At 40.5% G+C, this 15398-nt stretch overlaps 2 protein-coding genes across 2 annotated transcripts; both read right to left on the reverse strand.

Annotated features, from left to right (window-relative positions):
• Nucleotides 1-2843: 2843 nt before the first annotated feature.
• Nucleotides 2844-4105, reverse strand: gpr85 (G protein-coupled receptor 85). Its single transcript, XM_053314127.1, has one exon. The coding sequence runs from the start codon at nucleotides 4103-4105 to the stop codon at nucleotides 2972-2974; it is 1134 nt and encodes a 377-aa protein (XP_053170102.1). The 3' UTR covers nucleotides 2844-2971.
• Nucleotides 4106-7380: 3275 nt separating this feature from the next.
• Nucleotides 7381-8130, reverse strand: LOC128353426 (small integral membrane protein 30-like). Its single transcript, XM_053314128.1, has one exon. The coding sequence runs from the start codon at nucleotides 8069-8071 to the stop codon at nucleotides 7883-7885; it is 189 nt and encodes a 62-aa protein (XP_053170103.1). The 5' UTR covers nucleotides 8072-8130; the 3' UTR covers nucleotides 7381-7882.
• Between the last annotated feature and the right edge of the window lie 7268 nt (nucleotides 8131-15398).

Below are 15398 nucleotides of genomic sequence, written 5' to 3' on the forward strand. Positions count from 1 at the left end.
GGCAGTTTCAAATCTTATTGTTCAGTTCATACTCTGTTCTCAAAAATGCACATATTGGCTTTCAAACATTGTCAGTTACAGTCTTCTGCAGAGAAATACCACTCAATTTAAGAAGAAACATGTCTTGGTCCTGTGGCTTTTATTAACCTTGGTTTTAAACTGTACTGTTTTTCAGTTAGAGGAACTCTATTTGTTGTTGTTTTCTTTATTTTCTTACTCATGAATAACAAAAAAGGTCTTTCTTTATCCTTGAATAAGCTGATGAAAGCTGGCCTGAAATCGAAAAAAAAAAAAAAATTCAAGCATTTTCAAAGGAAATTTTGCTTATACAATAGTTTGGTTATGTTTACTTTTACTGGAGCATCTGAGGTGGCACATTTCTTCCAAATTTTAAATAAAAGTTCTCATTCCCATATTTTTCCATTTAATTTCCTGTGCAGCTGCACATCAATGTGACCTTAAAAATGAGAGAGTTGGACAAACCACTATGTCATTTATGACTACAGGGCTAAGGGGGAGAGTATTCATGAATCCAGAATGGTTTTGTCATTACTTCATATAGCAATTGCATATATTACATATTACAATTCAGTGGTATTCCCCTTTAACACAAAATGGGAAAAAAAACTGAAAGAGAGGGCAGCTGGGTGAGTGTGGTCAGAGATATGTTCATGGAGATAATTCCCATTAAATGTCAACCACATTTCACATTCATGACAAGGTTTAGCATATATTTTGTTTTGACAAGTTGTCTCAAAGATTCAAATAACAAAGATTGTGTTTCAAAAAAATCCACATTTGATTTTTTTAATCACTTTCTCTTATAAAAAAAACAGTTAGCATGAACAGAAATGACACATTTTGCTCATATAAAATCCTTGCACCATCTAGCATTAGTCCTTTAAATACAAGATAACAACATTATAACATTTCAACAGTGCCTTTAAAATATTGATCAGTCATAAAGTAATGATTTCCCCCAGTGTGGATCTGCACTGTTTGGTAATGATGCTTAATTAATCCAGTTGATAGAAACACATTTAAGAGATCAAATCTTGCAGGGAAAGATAAACAGTGAGTAAATTGATCAGCTATCCCTTTATCAATAACCATTTCAGAACATTACCAGGACTGATACCTTCCAAGCATTAAAATGGGCACACAGTATGATCTAAACCCAATGAGAGGGATAAAAAACCATTTTGCAAAATGGAAACTTTTTATTTTCAAAAAGCAACAGATTACACAGTTAACTTTCAGCAAATGCAATCCTAACTGAAACTGTACTCACATTCGGGACTTCAAAATGAAAGACTCACATACTTACACACAATCTATCTATAATATACAAAAAAGAATACATAATAAATATTAAAATGGCCACAAGAGAAAAAAGTAAGTCATTGAAAACAATCAGTAGAGAGCAAATGTAGGGAAAGTAGAAACAAGACGGTGTGCCTTAAATGTCTTCTTTTTTTTTTTTTCATTAACATTTTTTACAAATTGTGCAAGATTTCATACTAAGGCTCTGGTCTTGAAGTGACTGTTGTCTGATCCACACACATCCACACTCTGATACGCGCACACATGCACCCACTGACACACGCACGCACTCACACGCACGCACACACACTCCCTGTGCTCTGAGCACTCTGTGGGGTGTAGCAAACCATTGCAGAATAAAAATGGGCTGCTCAGTGTATGGCCTGTGATGCTCGTAGGAATGGACCAGCTTTTAAAATGGACATGCACTTCACATTGATGTGAGAAAAAAACTCCCCTTGCATCTAAAAAAAAACCACCTGACTTTTTAGGAGTGAATGAAAAAAATAAAATAACCCAACAACCAAGAAACATGACAATATCATAACCATTAAGGCAAGAACACCTGGAGTGGCATCAGCAATACTGTACTGTAACAATATGATAGTGTTTAGGTACATGGATATGATGAAACATTTAACTACTTCTTCAATGTCTTTTTTTTAAGCACAAGGTTGTTCTTAAAAGCAACTTTTTTTAAAAATCCAAACATCATTTCATCTTTTTTTCCCTCTTTTTTTTGTAAAATGTGATAAGAAAAAAACAATGCCAGACACTAGGGACATATGGATCGTAAAACTACAAGAAATCATTTCTAGTTTTAAGTTGCAACTTCAAAACCACACATTGTAAATCCCCATCGTTTAAGCCCCCACCCAGTAAATGAAAAAGGTATCACTTACATTAAAACCATTTTATCCTCTTGTGATGGTGTATTCCAACAGTCACCAAGTTTTGCTTTACTTACAGCGATTGTGTAGTCTGTTGCAAATTAAAGCATTCATTGTTAAGTTTGGAGGGGAGGAAAAAAAGAAAAAAAGTTGTCCTTGCAATGCAACTGGCAACTGTTGACCAAAAAAAGCATCTTTACATCTTCTTTTTAGTGCAACTCTTTAAAATGTAAAACATTTCCAGTGATTCCTTGAGAGGTATCATTTCTTTGTTTTATGTTCTTTTTTTAAATTTTTCTCATTTCATATTTTTTGTATTTCACACCTCACAGAATTACGCATCTTCAAAATATCCAAAGCAAGAGGTTTTTGTTTTCATTGTTTTGTCAATTCTTTTTTTCTTTTTCTTTCTTTTTGTTTTCAACTTTTTGCTTCTCCGCATTGACATGGCCTTCCACAATGTCTGTTTACTAGAACATAAACACAGGAGGAGATCCAGACCTCCTGCGTATTCCATTCTCTTCAGCCTCCATGTTTGATACCTTTCATATTCAATCACCCCGGCAGGGCCTCGTGATTGGCAGTCCACCTTCTAACTCTGAAAAGAAGGGTTAGGAGAAGGAGGAACAGGAGAAAAACTGGAGGATGAAGAGAAGAGAGATAGAAAGAGAGAGTGCGCTGTACAGTGGGAGCAAGCCCAGATCAAGATCAATCAGGGAAATAGAGACATAGATGAGAAAAAACCCACAGCAAAACCTTCATATAACGCAGTAGGGTTCCCTTGGTAACCTGGATTTTCTGCAGTAGAGGAGTGTGGTGCTGAAGCAGCGCCGGAGCTCCCTGTTGGAGAAGATGCAGATGAAAGGATTGACCCCAGCCTGGGCAAAGCTCATCCACACAGCTGCTGTCAGGTAGCCCCCAGGGACTACAGGGCCCCTTGCAAACACCCGCCAGTAGCAGGCTACCAGGTAGGGACCCCACAGTGCCAGGAAGAAAAACGTCATGATGTAGAACATCCTACTAATCCTCTTCTCTGTTTTGAATTCATCCAATACCAGCAGACGCCTGCGGCCCGCTGCGTTGCTGTTCTGCCGGATGCCCAGCAAAGTAGGCGGGGTGGGGCCTCTACCAAATCCAGCCAGCCAGTTAGCCGCCGCCTGTCCGCTGGCACCTGGCCCATGGAAGGTCCAGTTCTGGCTGACAGCAGGCACGAACTGGACAGGCTTCATCTTTCGGCGGTCGTGGACGAAGAAGATGAGCTTGAGGTAAACCAGCTGTGTGGCCAGAAGAATGAGTGCCAGCAGGAGCATGAAGCCCAACGAATCATTTGCCCTGAAGGAGCGGTGCTGGAATGTGCACTGGTCCTCCTCCCGGATAAAAGAGTATGTCCCTACGTCTAGCACTGGTGGGAATGCCATAGCAACTGACAACGTCCACACCATGCAGATGACAGCCAGACAGGTCCAGAAGGTCAGCCTCTTGGTGTAGAAACGGTGATGTGCAATGGCCAGGTAGCGGGTGACGCTCACACAGAATAGCATGAACGCTGTGTGGAAACAGGAGAGCACACCCAGGAAGGCGATCACTTTGCAGGTCAGCGTGCCATAGGTCCAGGCAGATCCATTCTTGACTGAGGTGAAGACAAAGGGGAAGCAGATGGCAGAACGAAGGATATCGGAGGCGCACAGGTCCAGCAGGAAATAGTAGGGTGCTCGGTGCAGGCTCTTGTCTTTGACCAGCAGGATGGATATCAGGAGGTTTCCAACCACACCGACTCCAATGATGAAACCCAGAGAGGTCAGTTTGAGGAACGTGGCGAGAGGAGAGACATTCTGCAAGATGGTGTGGTCCCCTGCATGGCTATAGTTCGCCATAGATGGAGGAGGGATCATAAAGATAGTGGAATAGCTTCAGCCAAGTATCATGATCTTGAGGTGGCAGGGGGAGGCGTTAGATCCATTTGGCGGTGTGCTTTGAAGAGGTTTCCAGGCATATAGGCAACCTCTCCTCTAAGGCATCCTTTGTTCCTTTGTCTCATCACACCTAAAAAAAATCCCTGAAAAATATTATCCACCCATCAGCATTCAGTCCCAAACAACAGCTGCATTGTTTTCAACCACACTTGCACAATCTATAATGTGATAAGCAATACATTTCTTCTGCCTGTCTTTCATTTATTTATTTATTTATTTATCTTACAGTTTAACATTTTAAGTGGCACAGTGCGGAGCTGCGCTTTAACACTTTGTCTACAGACAGGAACACAGACAGACAGCAGATATGGAGCTTGATTAGACTAAAGCATAAAGCTGTAGTGCATTTTTATTTTTTTATTTTTTTGTCTTTCGTGTGGCTTCGGAATTTCCTGAACAAAAGCACCACGATGGCCAAAAGGAAAAAAAAGAAAAGAAAAAGAACACAGTCAAGCCCTCATTAACAAACGACGCATTTTTTGGACCCCCTGATCTGTCGGAAAGAAGCGGGTTACATGCACGCGCACACGCACACGCACGCACACACACAGGCATAGACACACATACACAAACAAACACACACACACACACATACACACAAAGGCTCGGGTTGGATTTTATTGGACATTTTCAGCGCACTGTGAAGAGAAATGCAGCCCAAAATAAGCTCTTCTTGATCACACCCTGCACCCTGCAGAACAGAGGAAAGCTCTCTGAAGCAGTGGATGCCTCGAATAAACTCGCCCTGCCTTTATGCATTGTGGAAACTCGACGGAGGGTGCATACATAATAAAGCATCCATGTTTTTGTCTGATTAAAGGTTAACTGGATTACGGGTCTTAACGTTAATAGCTAAGCAGTGTTCTCATTAGGGCGTTTATTGAGCCAGCCTCCATTTTCCACATCATCTTTTTATATTAGTAATTACAAAGAGTTAGAGGAAAAGCACTGTCTAATACTGACACTAAAGCCGCATTTCGACATAATTTGCTTGTTAATGCGCGGGTGTGATTGCCAATCGGGGATGGATTGGAAACGATGGTTAGAAGTGACAATAACAACCCTGCTGGCAACAATATTATGCATTATTGTGTTGAATTGTTATTTTCTATTGTTTAGACAATTACGTATAGCCCATGGTAATATCTGATTTAATTCACATTGGCGTTTGAGCCTACTTACGCGTTTTATGCGTCCTCCGATTGTCAGTCGAGTGTTACACGCGCGTTTTGAATCCGATAGATTTCAGTAAAAAAAAATCAAATAAAAAAATCACACACACAGCAGGATAAAATCAGCGTTGTTGCATCCCAGTCGGCGAACGCTTGGATAAAGCACAACAGTGTAGCGGATCCGCACGTCCATTAGACTAGAATAATTTCCAAGTCCCCGCTATGAATTGCCCAGAATCGCAGCCACCACACAAGACAAGGCCAAAAAAGAAAAAGAAAAAAAAAAGACAGACAGCCGACCACAAGAGCAATCAAAAATCCCTACCTGTTGATAATCCTATTTCGTTTCCCTCCTGGAGGTTATTTACATTGCACGAGTCGGGTTTGGCTGTTTTAAAAAGCCCGATTTGTTGCCTGCCCCCTTTTTTTCCTCCACGGTGAATATCCTACAGTAAACGGAGCCCAGTGCGCATGCGCTCTGCATCCCTATTTGTGATCCAAGACGCGTCTCGTCTCTTGTTGCAGCAGCAGCAGCAGCGTCTCTCTCTCTCTCTCTCTCTCTCTCTCTCTCTCTCTCTCTCTCTCTCTCTCTCTCTCTCACTCTCTCACGGTAACATCTGCTCAATGGGGCCGCTGCTGGCCAGTAACACGTTACAGCAGTATACTCTATCCTCTGGTAACGTGTAGTGTAATGGATTACCATTGTAGTTTCAGTTTTACACCTAAAATTGAGATTAAACGGACATCGTCCTCCTGAGTGTTTCACACTGATTTAGATCAACTTCCAAGTGAAAATTATAATATGATTAATTAATATGAAATAATAACATTTAAATTATACCAAAACCTAACAATATGCTCATTGTCTGTTTTTATTACTTTATTTTCCCCCTTTTGGACATTTTGTTCGTAATAGTAGGTTCTACAGCATCTGAGCATGATCTTGCTTGTCTACAGTATAGCTCCCCTCTCACTGTGCTCATACATGTTTCACACACCAGAAATGTGGACCATTATGTGCAAAGTGAAGGGTTAAATCAGGCAGCCAAGGTACCTCAAGGTGGAATGACTTCCCTGTACTGTATATGCATAATTGACAAGCACTTTGCGCAATGTTGTTCATTCTGCCCGGGCACCATGTTAAATTCATAGGATTTGATTTCTGAACCATGTATGGAGAGCCGTGATGTCACGAGCTGTGTAACAAGTGACCGCAGTGACTTGGCTGCGTGTACATGCTGCACACATATTTATATGTACATGGGTTATTTGAATCATGAATTAACTATGGTCATACATGTTAGAAAGTGTGTTGCAATTCTGGTATAATTTTTACATGTGCATGTTTCTATTTTTGATGATAAAAGAAGCCTGTTACTGAGTCAACATGTGGTGGCTTGTTTTCAATCACAGTTTATGGTGGCCTACTCAATGATAATACATGTAAGCAGTCATCCTGTAGATTGACAATGCATTATGAGCAAGGGATACTTCCTCCAGACAAGGCTCCACTAAAGTAAAATATTTTGTGATTTTATGCATGTTCCAATCATCTCTAATTCACTCTCAAACTCATTTTGGTATAGACCTTGTAAATATCTCAGATATATCATCATCCCATAGTTCATTGGGATAGTGGATTAAGTTAAACACTTGCTTAAAAAAATGGGATGCATAATATAATAAAGCACTGACTAACAACAACTACAATGTTAATTTTTACACTTTTAGCCAAATTAACACTGTCGGCATTATTATTTTTGCTCTATTATCTCTATCTATGAACTTTCTCCACTTTAGAACATACACCTCCAACACATCAACTTTCTTAACATGTTGTCAGGGTGAGACTGCTTATAAAAGGTGGTGTTACCCAGCAAAAGAAGACACTGAGAATGGCTTGAATGTATATGTACTCTGTGATCTGTTTCATCTATGTAGGCACCATTTGCACATTTTATGAATGTAAACAAAGAATGAGGAAATGATAAAAGTAATTCATTATTCACAAAGCCATGGTATTGTAACATGTTTTAATAGCAGAAATTGAAACAGTAGTGATTCTCTTTTCATTTAACCACACTTGTGATATTGTGCTTGAGATAATGCCGTTGCTGTGTTGCACATTGCAGACATAAACACATCAGTGTGGAAATCACTGAGATCACTCCAAGCACGGAAGATAGTAATGCGCAATATACGATGCAAGCATCCTTAGGAGGATATTCAGAAATAAAGCAGTCTTTCCATACAGAAACAAACAGTGATTTGGTCCTTAATCTCAGCAGTGCAACAAGTAACTGTTCCTGTTTTCGGACTTCCTGGATTTCCCCTTCCTCATCTCAACCAGAGTCCACGTGGTCCCCTTTGTGCCTGACGCATTAAATCCGATAAGGCACGTTTCTTATCAGCCGATTCGACACACGCTTTGTGCCAAAAAGTCCGTATAGAAGATTGCACATGTAGGTAGTAATGCGGTGGATGGTAACAAGATGGGACAGGCGCACAACCCAGAGATCCTCTCTCACAGCTGTCCGTTCCGCCTCCGTGCGTACCAGCCAAGACAGGCGCAGAAACCCACCACCGTGATGATGGTGCCCAACAGCATGGCTAAAGCATCGCCCGCGTCATAAGCCTCCGCAGGTGGGATCATGGACAGCAATATGAGCCAGATGATCGCTGCAGCGTGTGGAAGTTCAAGTTTGGGTGCCATGTTGAGCTCTTCTTCTGTTGCTGTTGACTTTCGGGAAGCAGGAGCGCCTGCGTCACAGTCAGATGACAGCAGCAGAGAAGCCGGACTTCCTGGTGCGCTCAGCCAATTGCAACGCTGCTTAATTCTAACCCATGCCTTCTGGATGTCTTTTTTTCTCTTAAAGAAGACTCACTTTTACTTTTTAGCAGATATTTATCTTGTGGAAATAAATGGCATAATTCTTCTGTTGTTTGTTTTGTTTTTCAGTTTATCAGATATAAATACAAACTGATCCTGGGCTCCAAATGGTAATTATTCTACAGTGAGTGGATTTGTGACATCGCTTCTCTTATTAGTGTTGATTAGGCTGACAGGCTGTCAGTGCTTCATGTCGTCGCCCCTCAGGCCTATGCTGTAAACAAATGAGCCTACTTTACATCAGTCAGGCTCATCAACATCTCTTGTCTGAAGCTTGATATTCCCTCTGAGGACAAATGCGTGTTGACATGCATAGGCTATTGCTGTATGATGTAGCATGTGACACTTGTTGGTGAAGGTCAGGCCAGAAAAAAACTGAGTAATGTTGAGGAAAGCCTAAGGCTGAAATATGTCCATTTTTGCTGCTGTGCATCATTAAAAAAAAGTTACACATAGGCCAGAATAAGATGCCACAAAAATTAATTATCACATAATAGAAGCCTAAGCTGCCTTAAAGTTTGTGAATCCTACTGGCCCATTGTACTATTTCAATTTGGACAGCAAGAAAATGTGACACTAAAAGAGCTCTTATCTCCTGTTCTAACCTGTTCTGCTTTGCTCTCCTCATCTCTTGAAACACGTTCAGATCACTTCAAATCGGCTATGCTGTGATGACTAATCACGCCAACATTTCATCTCATGCTACAAATTGTTTGGCTTGCAGAGCTGTAGGGTGGGTTTTGCAGGGGTCTATATCTCTCTGTGTGTTCTCCTGGGGCACTTTGCCTGTAATTTAATTAGAGCGCACAAGCCAAAGTAAAATATTGACCTTGTAAGGCTGCCATACCTCTGTACCTACCTGCAATGAGCAAGGAGATGAATAGGCACACATTCTCTCTGCTCACTCTTCTCGCTCTCTCATCATACACTCTCTCTCTCTATTGCGCCTGCTGTCTGTTTGGCAATTTGTCTCATATTGCTTATACACACAGACACAAATTTTGTTAGTCTTGCCTGATCTCTGTGGCTGAATTCAAAGCACCACACACACTCAAAAATGGAAGTACCAGTGTGTAGATACAATGGTAAAGTGTAGAAGTGCTGGTCGGGTACGCTTTTGAGAGACAATTGTGTACTCTTCAGTGCCGGTCCATTCTTGTACCTTGTCAAATTGTACCAGTTTAAGTACAATTTTTACCCTGCAAGTCATACAAGTACCCTTTAGACTATAGTACAGCAATGTACCTATTGAAAGGGTAACACACCAGCAACAAGCTATTCTGGAGTTTAAGGAGAAAATGTACCAGAGTTGTCCATACAATCATTTCCTCTGGACTCTTTATTGACATAAATGAAAAGATCTTTTTTTTTCAGATTTACATGACAGCATTTAAGCATTTAATTCATTGCAAATATAGCAACACATAAAATATATCCATGTCAATGTATAAAATAACAAGACTTTGCTTAACCACTTAACACACGCCCCTGTTTTTTATGTTGTTAGCCTAAACAACATGCCCAAGTTGTGAGCAACACAGATCCCACATAGTTTGAGACTCAGAGATGTGTCTGGTATCATTGGAAAGGAAACACTCTCAGGATTCTTGTAAAAGTGTCTGTGTGATTCTGTGACTTACTGACAAAGAGTGGCAGAGGTTACAATGATGGGGTTGTTTACTTGCCCATAGGTTTGCCTTTACAATGACATGTGTACAGACATTCAGGGACCTCTCAGCGGGATATAGACACAATGAGGCCACAGCCACATGTCTTGGCTTCATGCAGTCCAAATTATTAAATTGGAGTCAAAAGACCAAAAAATGAATTTTTCAGAATTATTTTTCAACAGGTATGTCCATGCGTTTTCCTCAGGTCCTTTTTGGAGACTCCAAATGGACACTTGGTTACCAAAGCTGTATAACCGCAATCAAACACCTATAACTTCACATCCCCTTTGCCTACAATCAAAATCTTGGTCTCTAATGAAAGCTGACGCCATATTATTATTATTATTATTATTATTATTATTATTATTATTATTATTACATATAACCATATTTTTTTGTTTGGCCATATCTATCTATCTATCTATCTATCTATCTATCTATCTATCTATCTATCTATCTATCTATCTATCTATCTATCTATCTGTTTATTTTGGTATAAGTCATATGTTAAGTCGAAGATGAACCAACCGTGTACCAAAATGCCGAGTGCGTAATGATATATGGTTCAACTCTTTTACGCACAGGGCGCACGCCGGTTACGCTTGGAGTTTGTTTATGGACAGCCAAACATAATAGCTTAGTGTCATACACCGTTGGAAACCTCTGACTATTGGCTAAAGGGTTATCAACTTCATTTCACCGAATATTTCCATAGGCTGGAACAGCAGTCAATCAAAGCCATGTCGTCATTGCTGTCGGTCACATGTCCTCATTGGCTTTGGAGACGTGTACTGCCTAATCCTAAACACCGATTGGCTTGTGTGTGGTGTCGTCAGAAGCAGAAGAAGCTCACGGTCGTAAACGTCTAGTAACGTGTACTCTGAGATGCACGTGCAGGTTACGTGTTGGACTAAATACATGGACATATTGAGGAAAGTATTTCGGTTTTATGGAAACGGATTTCATATTTCACAAGAATGGATACTTGGCGAGCTGTACAGAAAGTGCTGAGTCATAAGATGATCGTTGTGGATAAAGGGAAGACTTTGAAGGTATGTAGGCATTATAGCTTTTCTTACTTAGCTCAGGGGCTAGCCGAGCTAATCGCTAATACTATTACGGCTGTGAGCAACCATATAAGTCGTGAGTGGTCTTGAATGAATCAGGACAATCTAAGCTTTCCAACTATGTACGGCATGAATATATATGTTTAAGGGTTGGTGTTTAAAACATCCAGAAGAACTTGTGGCTACCTCCTAACATCCGGTCCGTCCCGTAGACGGAACAGCGTGCGTTAAGTGGTTAAAGGTAACTAACATATTTACAATAAATATGCCACCTTGAAGAGTGATACTGAAAAAACTGACTAACTGGCAGTTACTTATCCTACAGGTTATGCAAAAATGAGGCTCATGGGCATGTACAAGACAAATATGCTCAATCAGTTTTCTAAGAGTAAAGGTCCTCTTTGAGCATTTTGAACACTGATGTAGTACAGGCACAATCAGTGAAGAAGGTTAACCACTGGAGTTACAGTTATTGCTTGGTGTTTTACTTTGTTTTCAGTAAATGATCGTATTTTATGTCACTATGTGTTTATGTTAAGTCTTACAAGGTAGTCTGCAGTGCAGCGAGTGATCCACCCTTCTCGGATTCTGGCTTAAAACGTCTCCTCCCAGAAATTACATAATATGTTTCACATTGAACTGGGTCTTAGCATAAATGCAGGCTTTGTATAAATTAAGACAATAATAATATAGACTAATAATAATTAATAATAATAATAATAATAATAAATCAATAATAATAATAAGGCACTTACCCTTTTCTGTTAGTCAAAAGTTGGACTTCTGGCCTCTTATAGAAATTTTGTAGTTTTGTGGTAAATTGTCATGACTTCTGGACCAAATCACACATTATACACACACACACACACACACACACACACACACACACACGTACACAAAGCAGTAGCAGCACTTAGCCTGGACCTCAGCAGTGTTGGTAATTGATCAGTGGGAGGATGAGAGGATGAGAGAATATTCAGAAATGAGAGGGTTTGTCTAACAGGCCAGGATAGTGACATTTTCCCTACTTATGTGTCCTGCATCATAATGTACTGCTCAGCACCTGAAGGCCTAACCCTAAATTTGTACACTGGTTATGTCTGTACTGTATATGGTCCAAAACAGTGTATTTTCAAAAGACTTCGGAATGAAATATAAACTAATGACACCACAACTATTGAGGCCAAAACCTTTTTTTTGTGGAAACTGTGTCAAAGCTTCAGGCCTTTGACTCTGCATTTCCCATGATAACTTCTGTGGTGCGATAGCAGGTCAGAGCCCAAAATAGCTTATGAGCATTGATACAATATGTTTTTGTGTGTCTGTTAGAACTGAAGTGATATAACTATTCTTGTATGTTGCTCCCCCCCTCGACCCTACATCCCCACGACCCTAACCCCTACATCCAATCGACCCTCACCCCTCATCCAACCTCTTCAACCTTTCGACCGTTCATCCCTTCGACCCTCATCCCCTCATCCCTACCCATCTACTCTCACTCCTCATTCCTACCCTTCGACCCTCACCCCTCATCCCTTCTTCCCTATCCCTCAACCCCTTTCCCTTCCACATAATAAATACTTAAACTCATATCTTAGTTGGCATGGTCTTTGTTAGTGAATACATTACAGTTTGCAACAAGCACCGAAAATTCAATTCTTTCTTTTTCATAATTACAAGTTTGACCAAAGAAGTAAAAACAAACACCAAGGTTTTCCCTTTTGGCAGAAAGAGCAGTTTAGCCCTTTACAGCCCGGATGGAAAGGGTAGAGCAGATTAATGAGGCACACCTGCGAGCTGTGGTAAGGGAACACCTGACAAAGGCAGCATAGAGGAAATTAGAGAGAATTGAAAGTGAGCAGGATGATAAAACACTAAATTTGTACCAGTTTAAGTTAGCCTGTTTGACCTCTTCAAAGAAAAATAGTGCATGAAAGAGAGTGGCAGCCACATTTCCCTGGATCTAAACAACCCTATAGGCTGAGGAAGTGAAGCCCGGAGAGTGTTTGAGAGGACATGTGGTTGTCTTCCTTATGATGCAATCGGAAGCTATACCCTGCCTGGACTGGATCCTGAAGTTAAGTGTTACATATTCCTGCTTGTAGCTCTCCAGGCTTCTCCTTCTCTCTCCCCAGCTATACATATATTTTTCTTTTTGTGTTTTCCTAAAAAAAACCCCGACAGGATTAGTTTTGTATTATTCTCCTGTCTGGCACCCAGCTTTTTAATTAGAGCTACCTATCTCAGCCCCTATGCTACACTATTTTAGCAGAGATGTATTTTAATCCCACTAGCCTACAACTATAACATTATGTGAGTGTGTATTTCCAGTTACTCAACCTCTTATTTATCCCTTCCTGTTACCTTTTGACTTTAAGAGATGTTTCTTCCCCTCAGTTGAGTAAAAGTGCCACTGGCTGCCAGGAATCAGTTGCTTACCTGGCAAAGAAGGTGCTCTATAAAAACGTCCATCTCAGCGTGTCTTTCAAGTTAGTAGATAAATGCAGATAAATCCTTTGTGTGTTTTGAATAATGTATGTGTGGATGTTTGTCTCACAAAATGATTTGATACACAGATGCACTTACTGTATGACCTCATCGTGTCAGTGTTGTGTGGGTGTATGTTAGTTGCTTTAATTGTTCACAACCCAGTTATAATATTTACCATTGTATTTAAGGTTTTATAGATTTGGAACATTCATATATCTATAAAGTTTAATAAAGGCCATTTTCGACAATGTTAATATTTAATATTTACAAAACCCCAGTTGAAATACTTCCATGTTGCCTTAGTTATGTTTTGTATCTTATTTTTTTTCTCCAAGGACATAGTGTGGAGGTTATCTGACCTCCACTATTTTTGGAGTTACGATGAACTGAGAAGGACAGTTTTCAGTCCTTGCTTTTGTAAGCATTCTCCACTCTCAATTACCTTCCACAACGGTGAAGACACAGTTCCACTTTTACCAAACAGTACAAAACATCTCTCCCTGAAGATTAATTATCTTCTGAAATTGGTTTCTCAGAAAACACAGAAAAATTGACCCTTTAAAGCAATTGCTGCTTTTGTAGTGGTTCAGTGCACCATCCATAATGAATTGTACTGTGAGGGACATGACAAATGGATTTTCCTGTGTCTTTTGTGGCAGTGTGTTAGATGTTAAAATACTTTACAATACAAGAGGGCCTGAATCAACACCAGAAAAGAAAGAAAGGGCAGTTCGGATCTGCATAACAAAGTGTTGGACCACACTGACTCACACACTGTTAAGGACGTGGGATGAGCTGAAACCGCACAAACCTGCAAAAAAGGCGAATGACGCAGTGTAATTATCCATTCATATTGGATGCTGAGAGGGAGTCTGAGGGTGGATATGCTTGCAATCACGTATCTGAGTGTTACGCTGACAGTTGTATAATGCTTTAAAGGGTAATCAATTCATCCTTGTATTGTTGCTTTGTTTTTGCAGAGACTTGAAATTTGCTTGAGATAATTCATCACAGGGAATACTAAGTCCTCTTTATTTTTGTGAGAGTAACATTATTGTCACGTGGTACACAGTTGTAGCCTTCCTCCTGAGTATGTTCAGTAATGTTTGAGTGCTGCATCCAAATTCTATATTGTCAGAAAATCCAAATCCATAAGAAAACCATTGATGTTTTAAGGAACGATATGAGTAATGAGTAATAATAAGAGGGACCATAGACACCCCTGCCATGGGCCAAGCTGAAAGTGGGATGAGTTGGGCGTGCAGGTGGTCGAGTGGTTAGAGCCCATGCCATATACGCAGCCGACCCCGGTTCAAATCCCGATCACAGGTCCTTTGCTGCATGTCACCCCCCCCCCCCCCTCTCTCTCTCCCATGTTTCAAGAAAATTGGGATGAGTTTTGTTGTTTATTTGCAGCACTGATGCTACCAGGGACAAGTAAAACAACTTAACCCATGAGATGAAATCAGGACTTTCCACTTCTTCAAAAAGGTATTTCCACTCCACCCTGTCCCTCAGCATCCAATGACATTACTACTTCCACAGTGCTGAAGATGGGCATGCTAAATATATTTAGAAGTCTTCTGGTGTTGTGGAAGGATTGCCTCCCCAACATAAAACCTGTCGGGTCTAATGAAATGATATGTAGTAAATCATGTTGGAGGCAGAGTGCTATAATCTTCGACAGGATCTTGTAGTCTACATTTAACAGTGGAATGGGTCTGTTGCTGCTCCACAAGATTGCAGCAGCAACAGACCCTTGTTGCCCTTTTTTTTTTTTTTTCAGAAGAAGAGTAATCGTATCTGTCAGTGTTAGAGGGAGACGGCCATTTGACACAGATTAGTTGTATCTCAGAGTTAAAGACAGCAGCAGAGCAAACTTCTACAGTGTATCTGTCCAGATCAGGTGATTTCCCACTTTAT

Source organism: Scomber japonicus, chromosome 23 (genome assembly GCF_027409825.1).
Source record: "Scomber japonicus isolate fScoJap1 chromosome 23, fScoJap1.pri, whole genome shotgun sequence".
Classification (NCBI taxonomy): domain Eukaryota; kingdom Metazoa; phylum Chordata; class Actinopteri; order Scombriformes; family Scombridae; genus Scomber; species Scomber japonicus.

Excerpts from the sequence above, each read along its gene's own strand:
- LOC128353426 (XM_053314128.1), bottom strand. The coding sequence starts at position 8,071 with ATGGCACCCAAACTTGAACTTCCACACGCTGCAGCGATCATCTGGCTC.
- gpr85 (XM_053314127.1), bottom strand. The coding sequence starts at position 4,105 with ATGATCCCTCCTCCATCTATGGCGAACTATAGCCATGCAGGGGACCAC.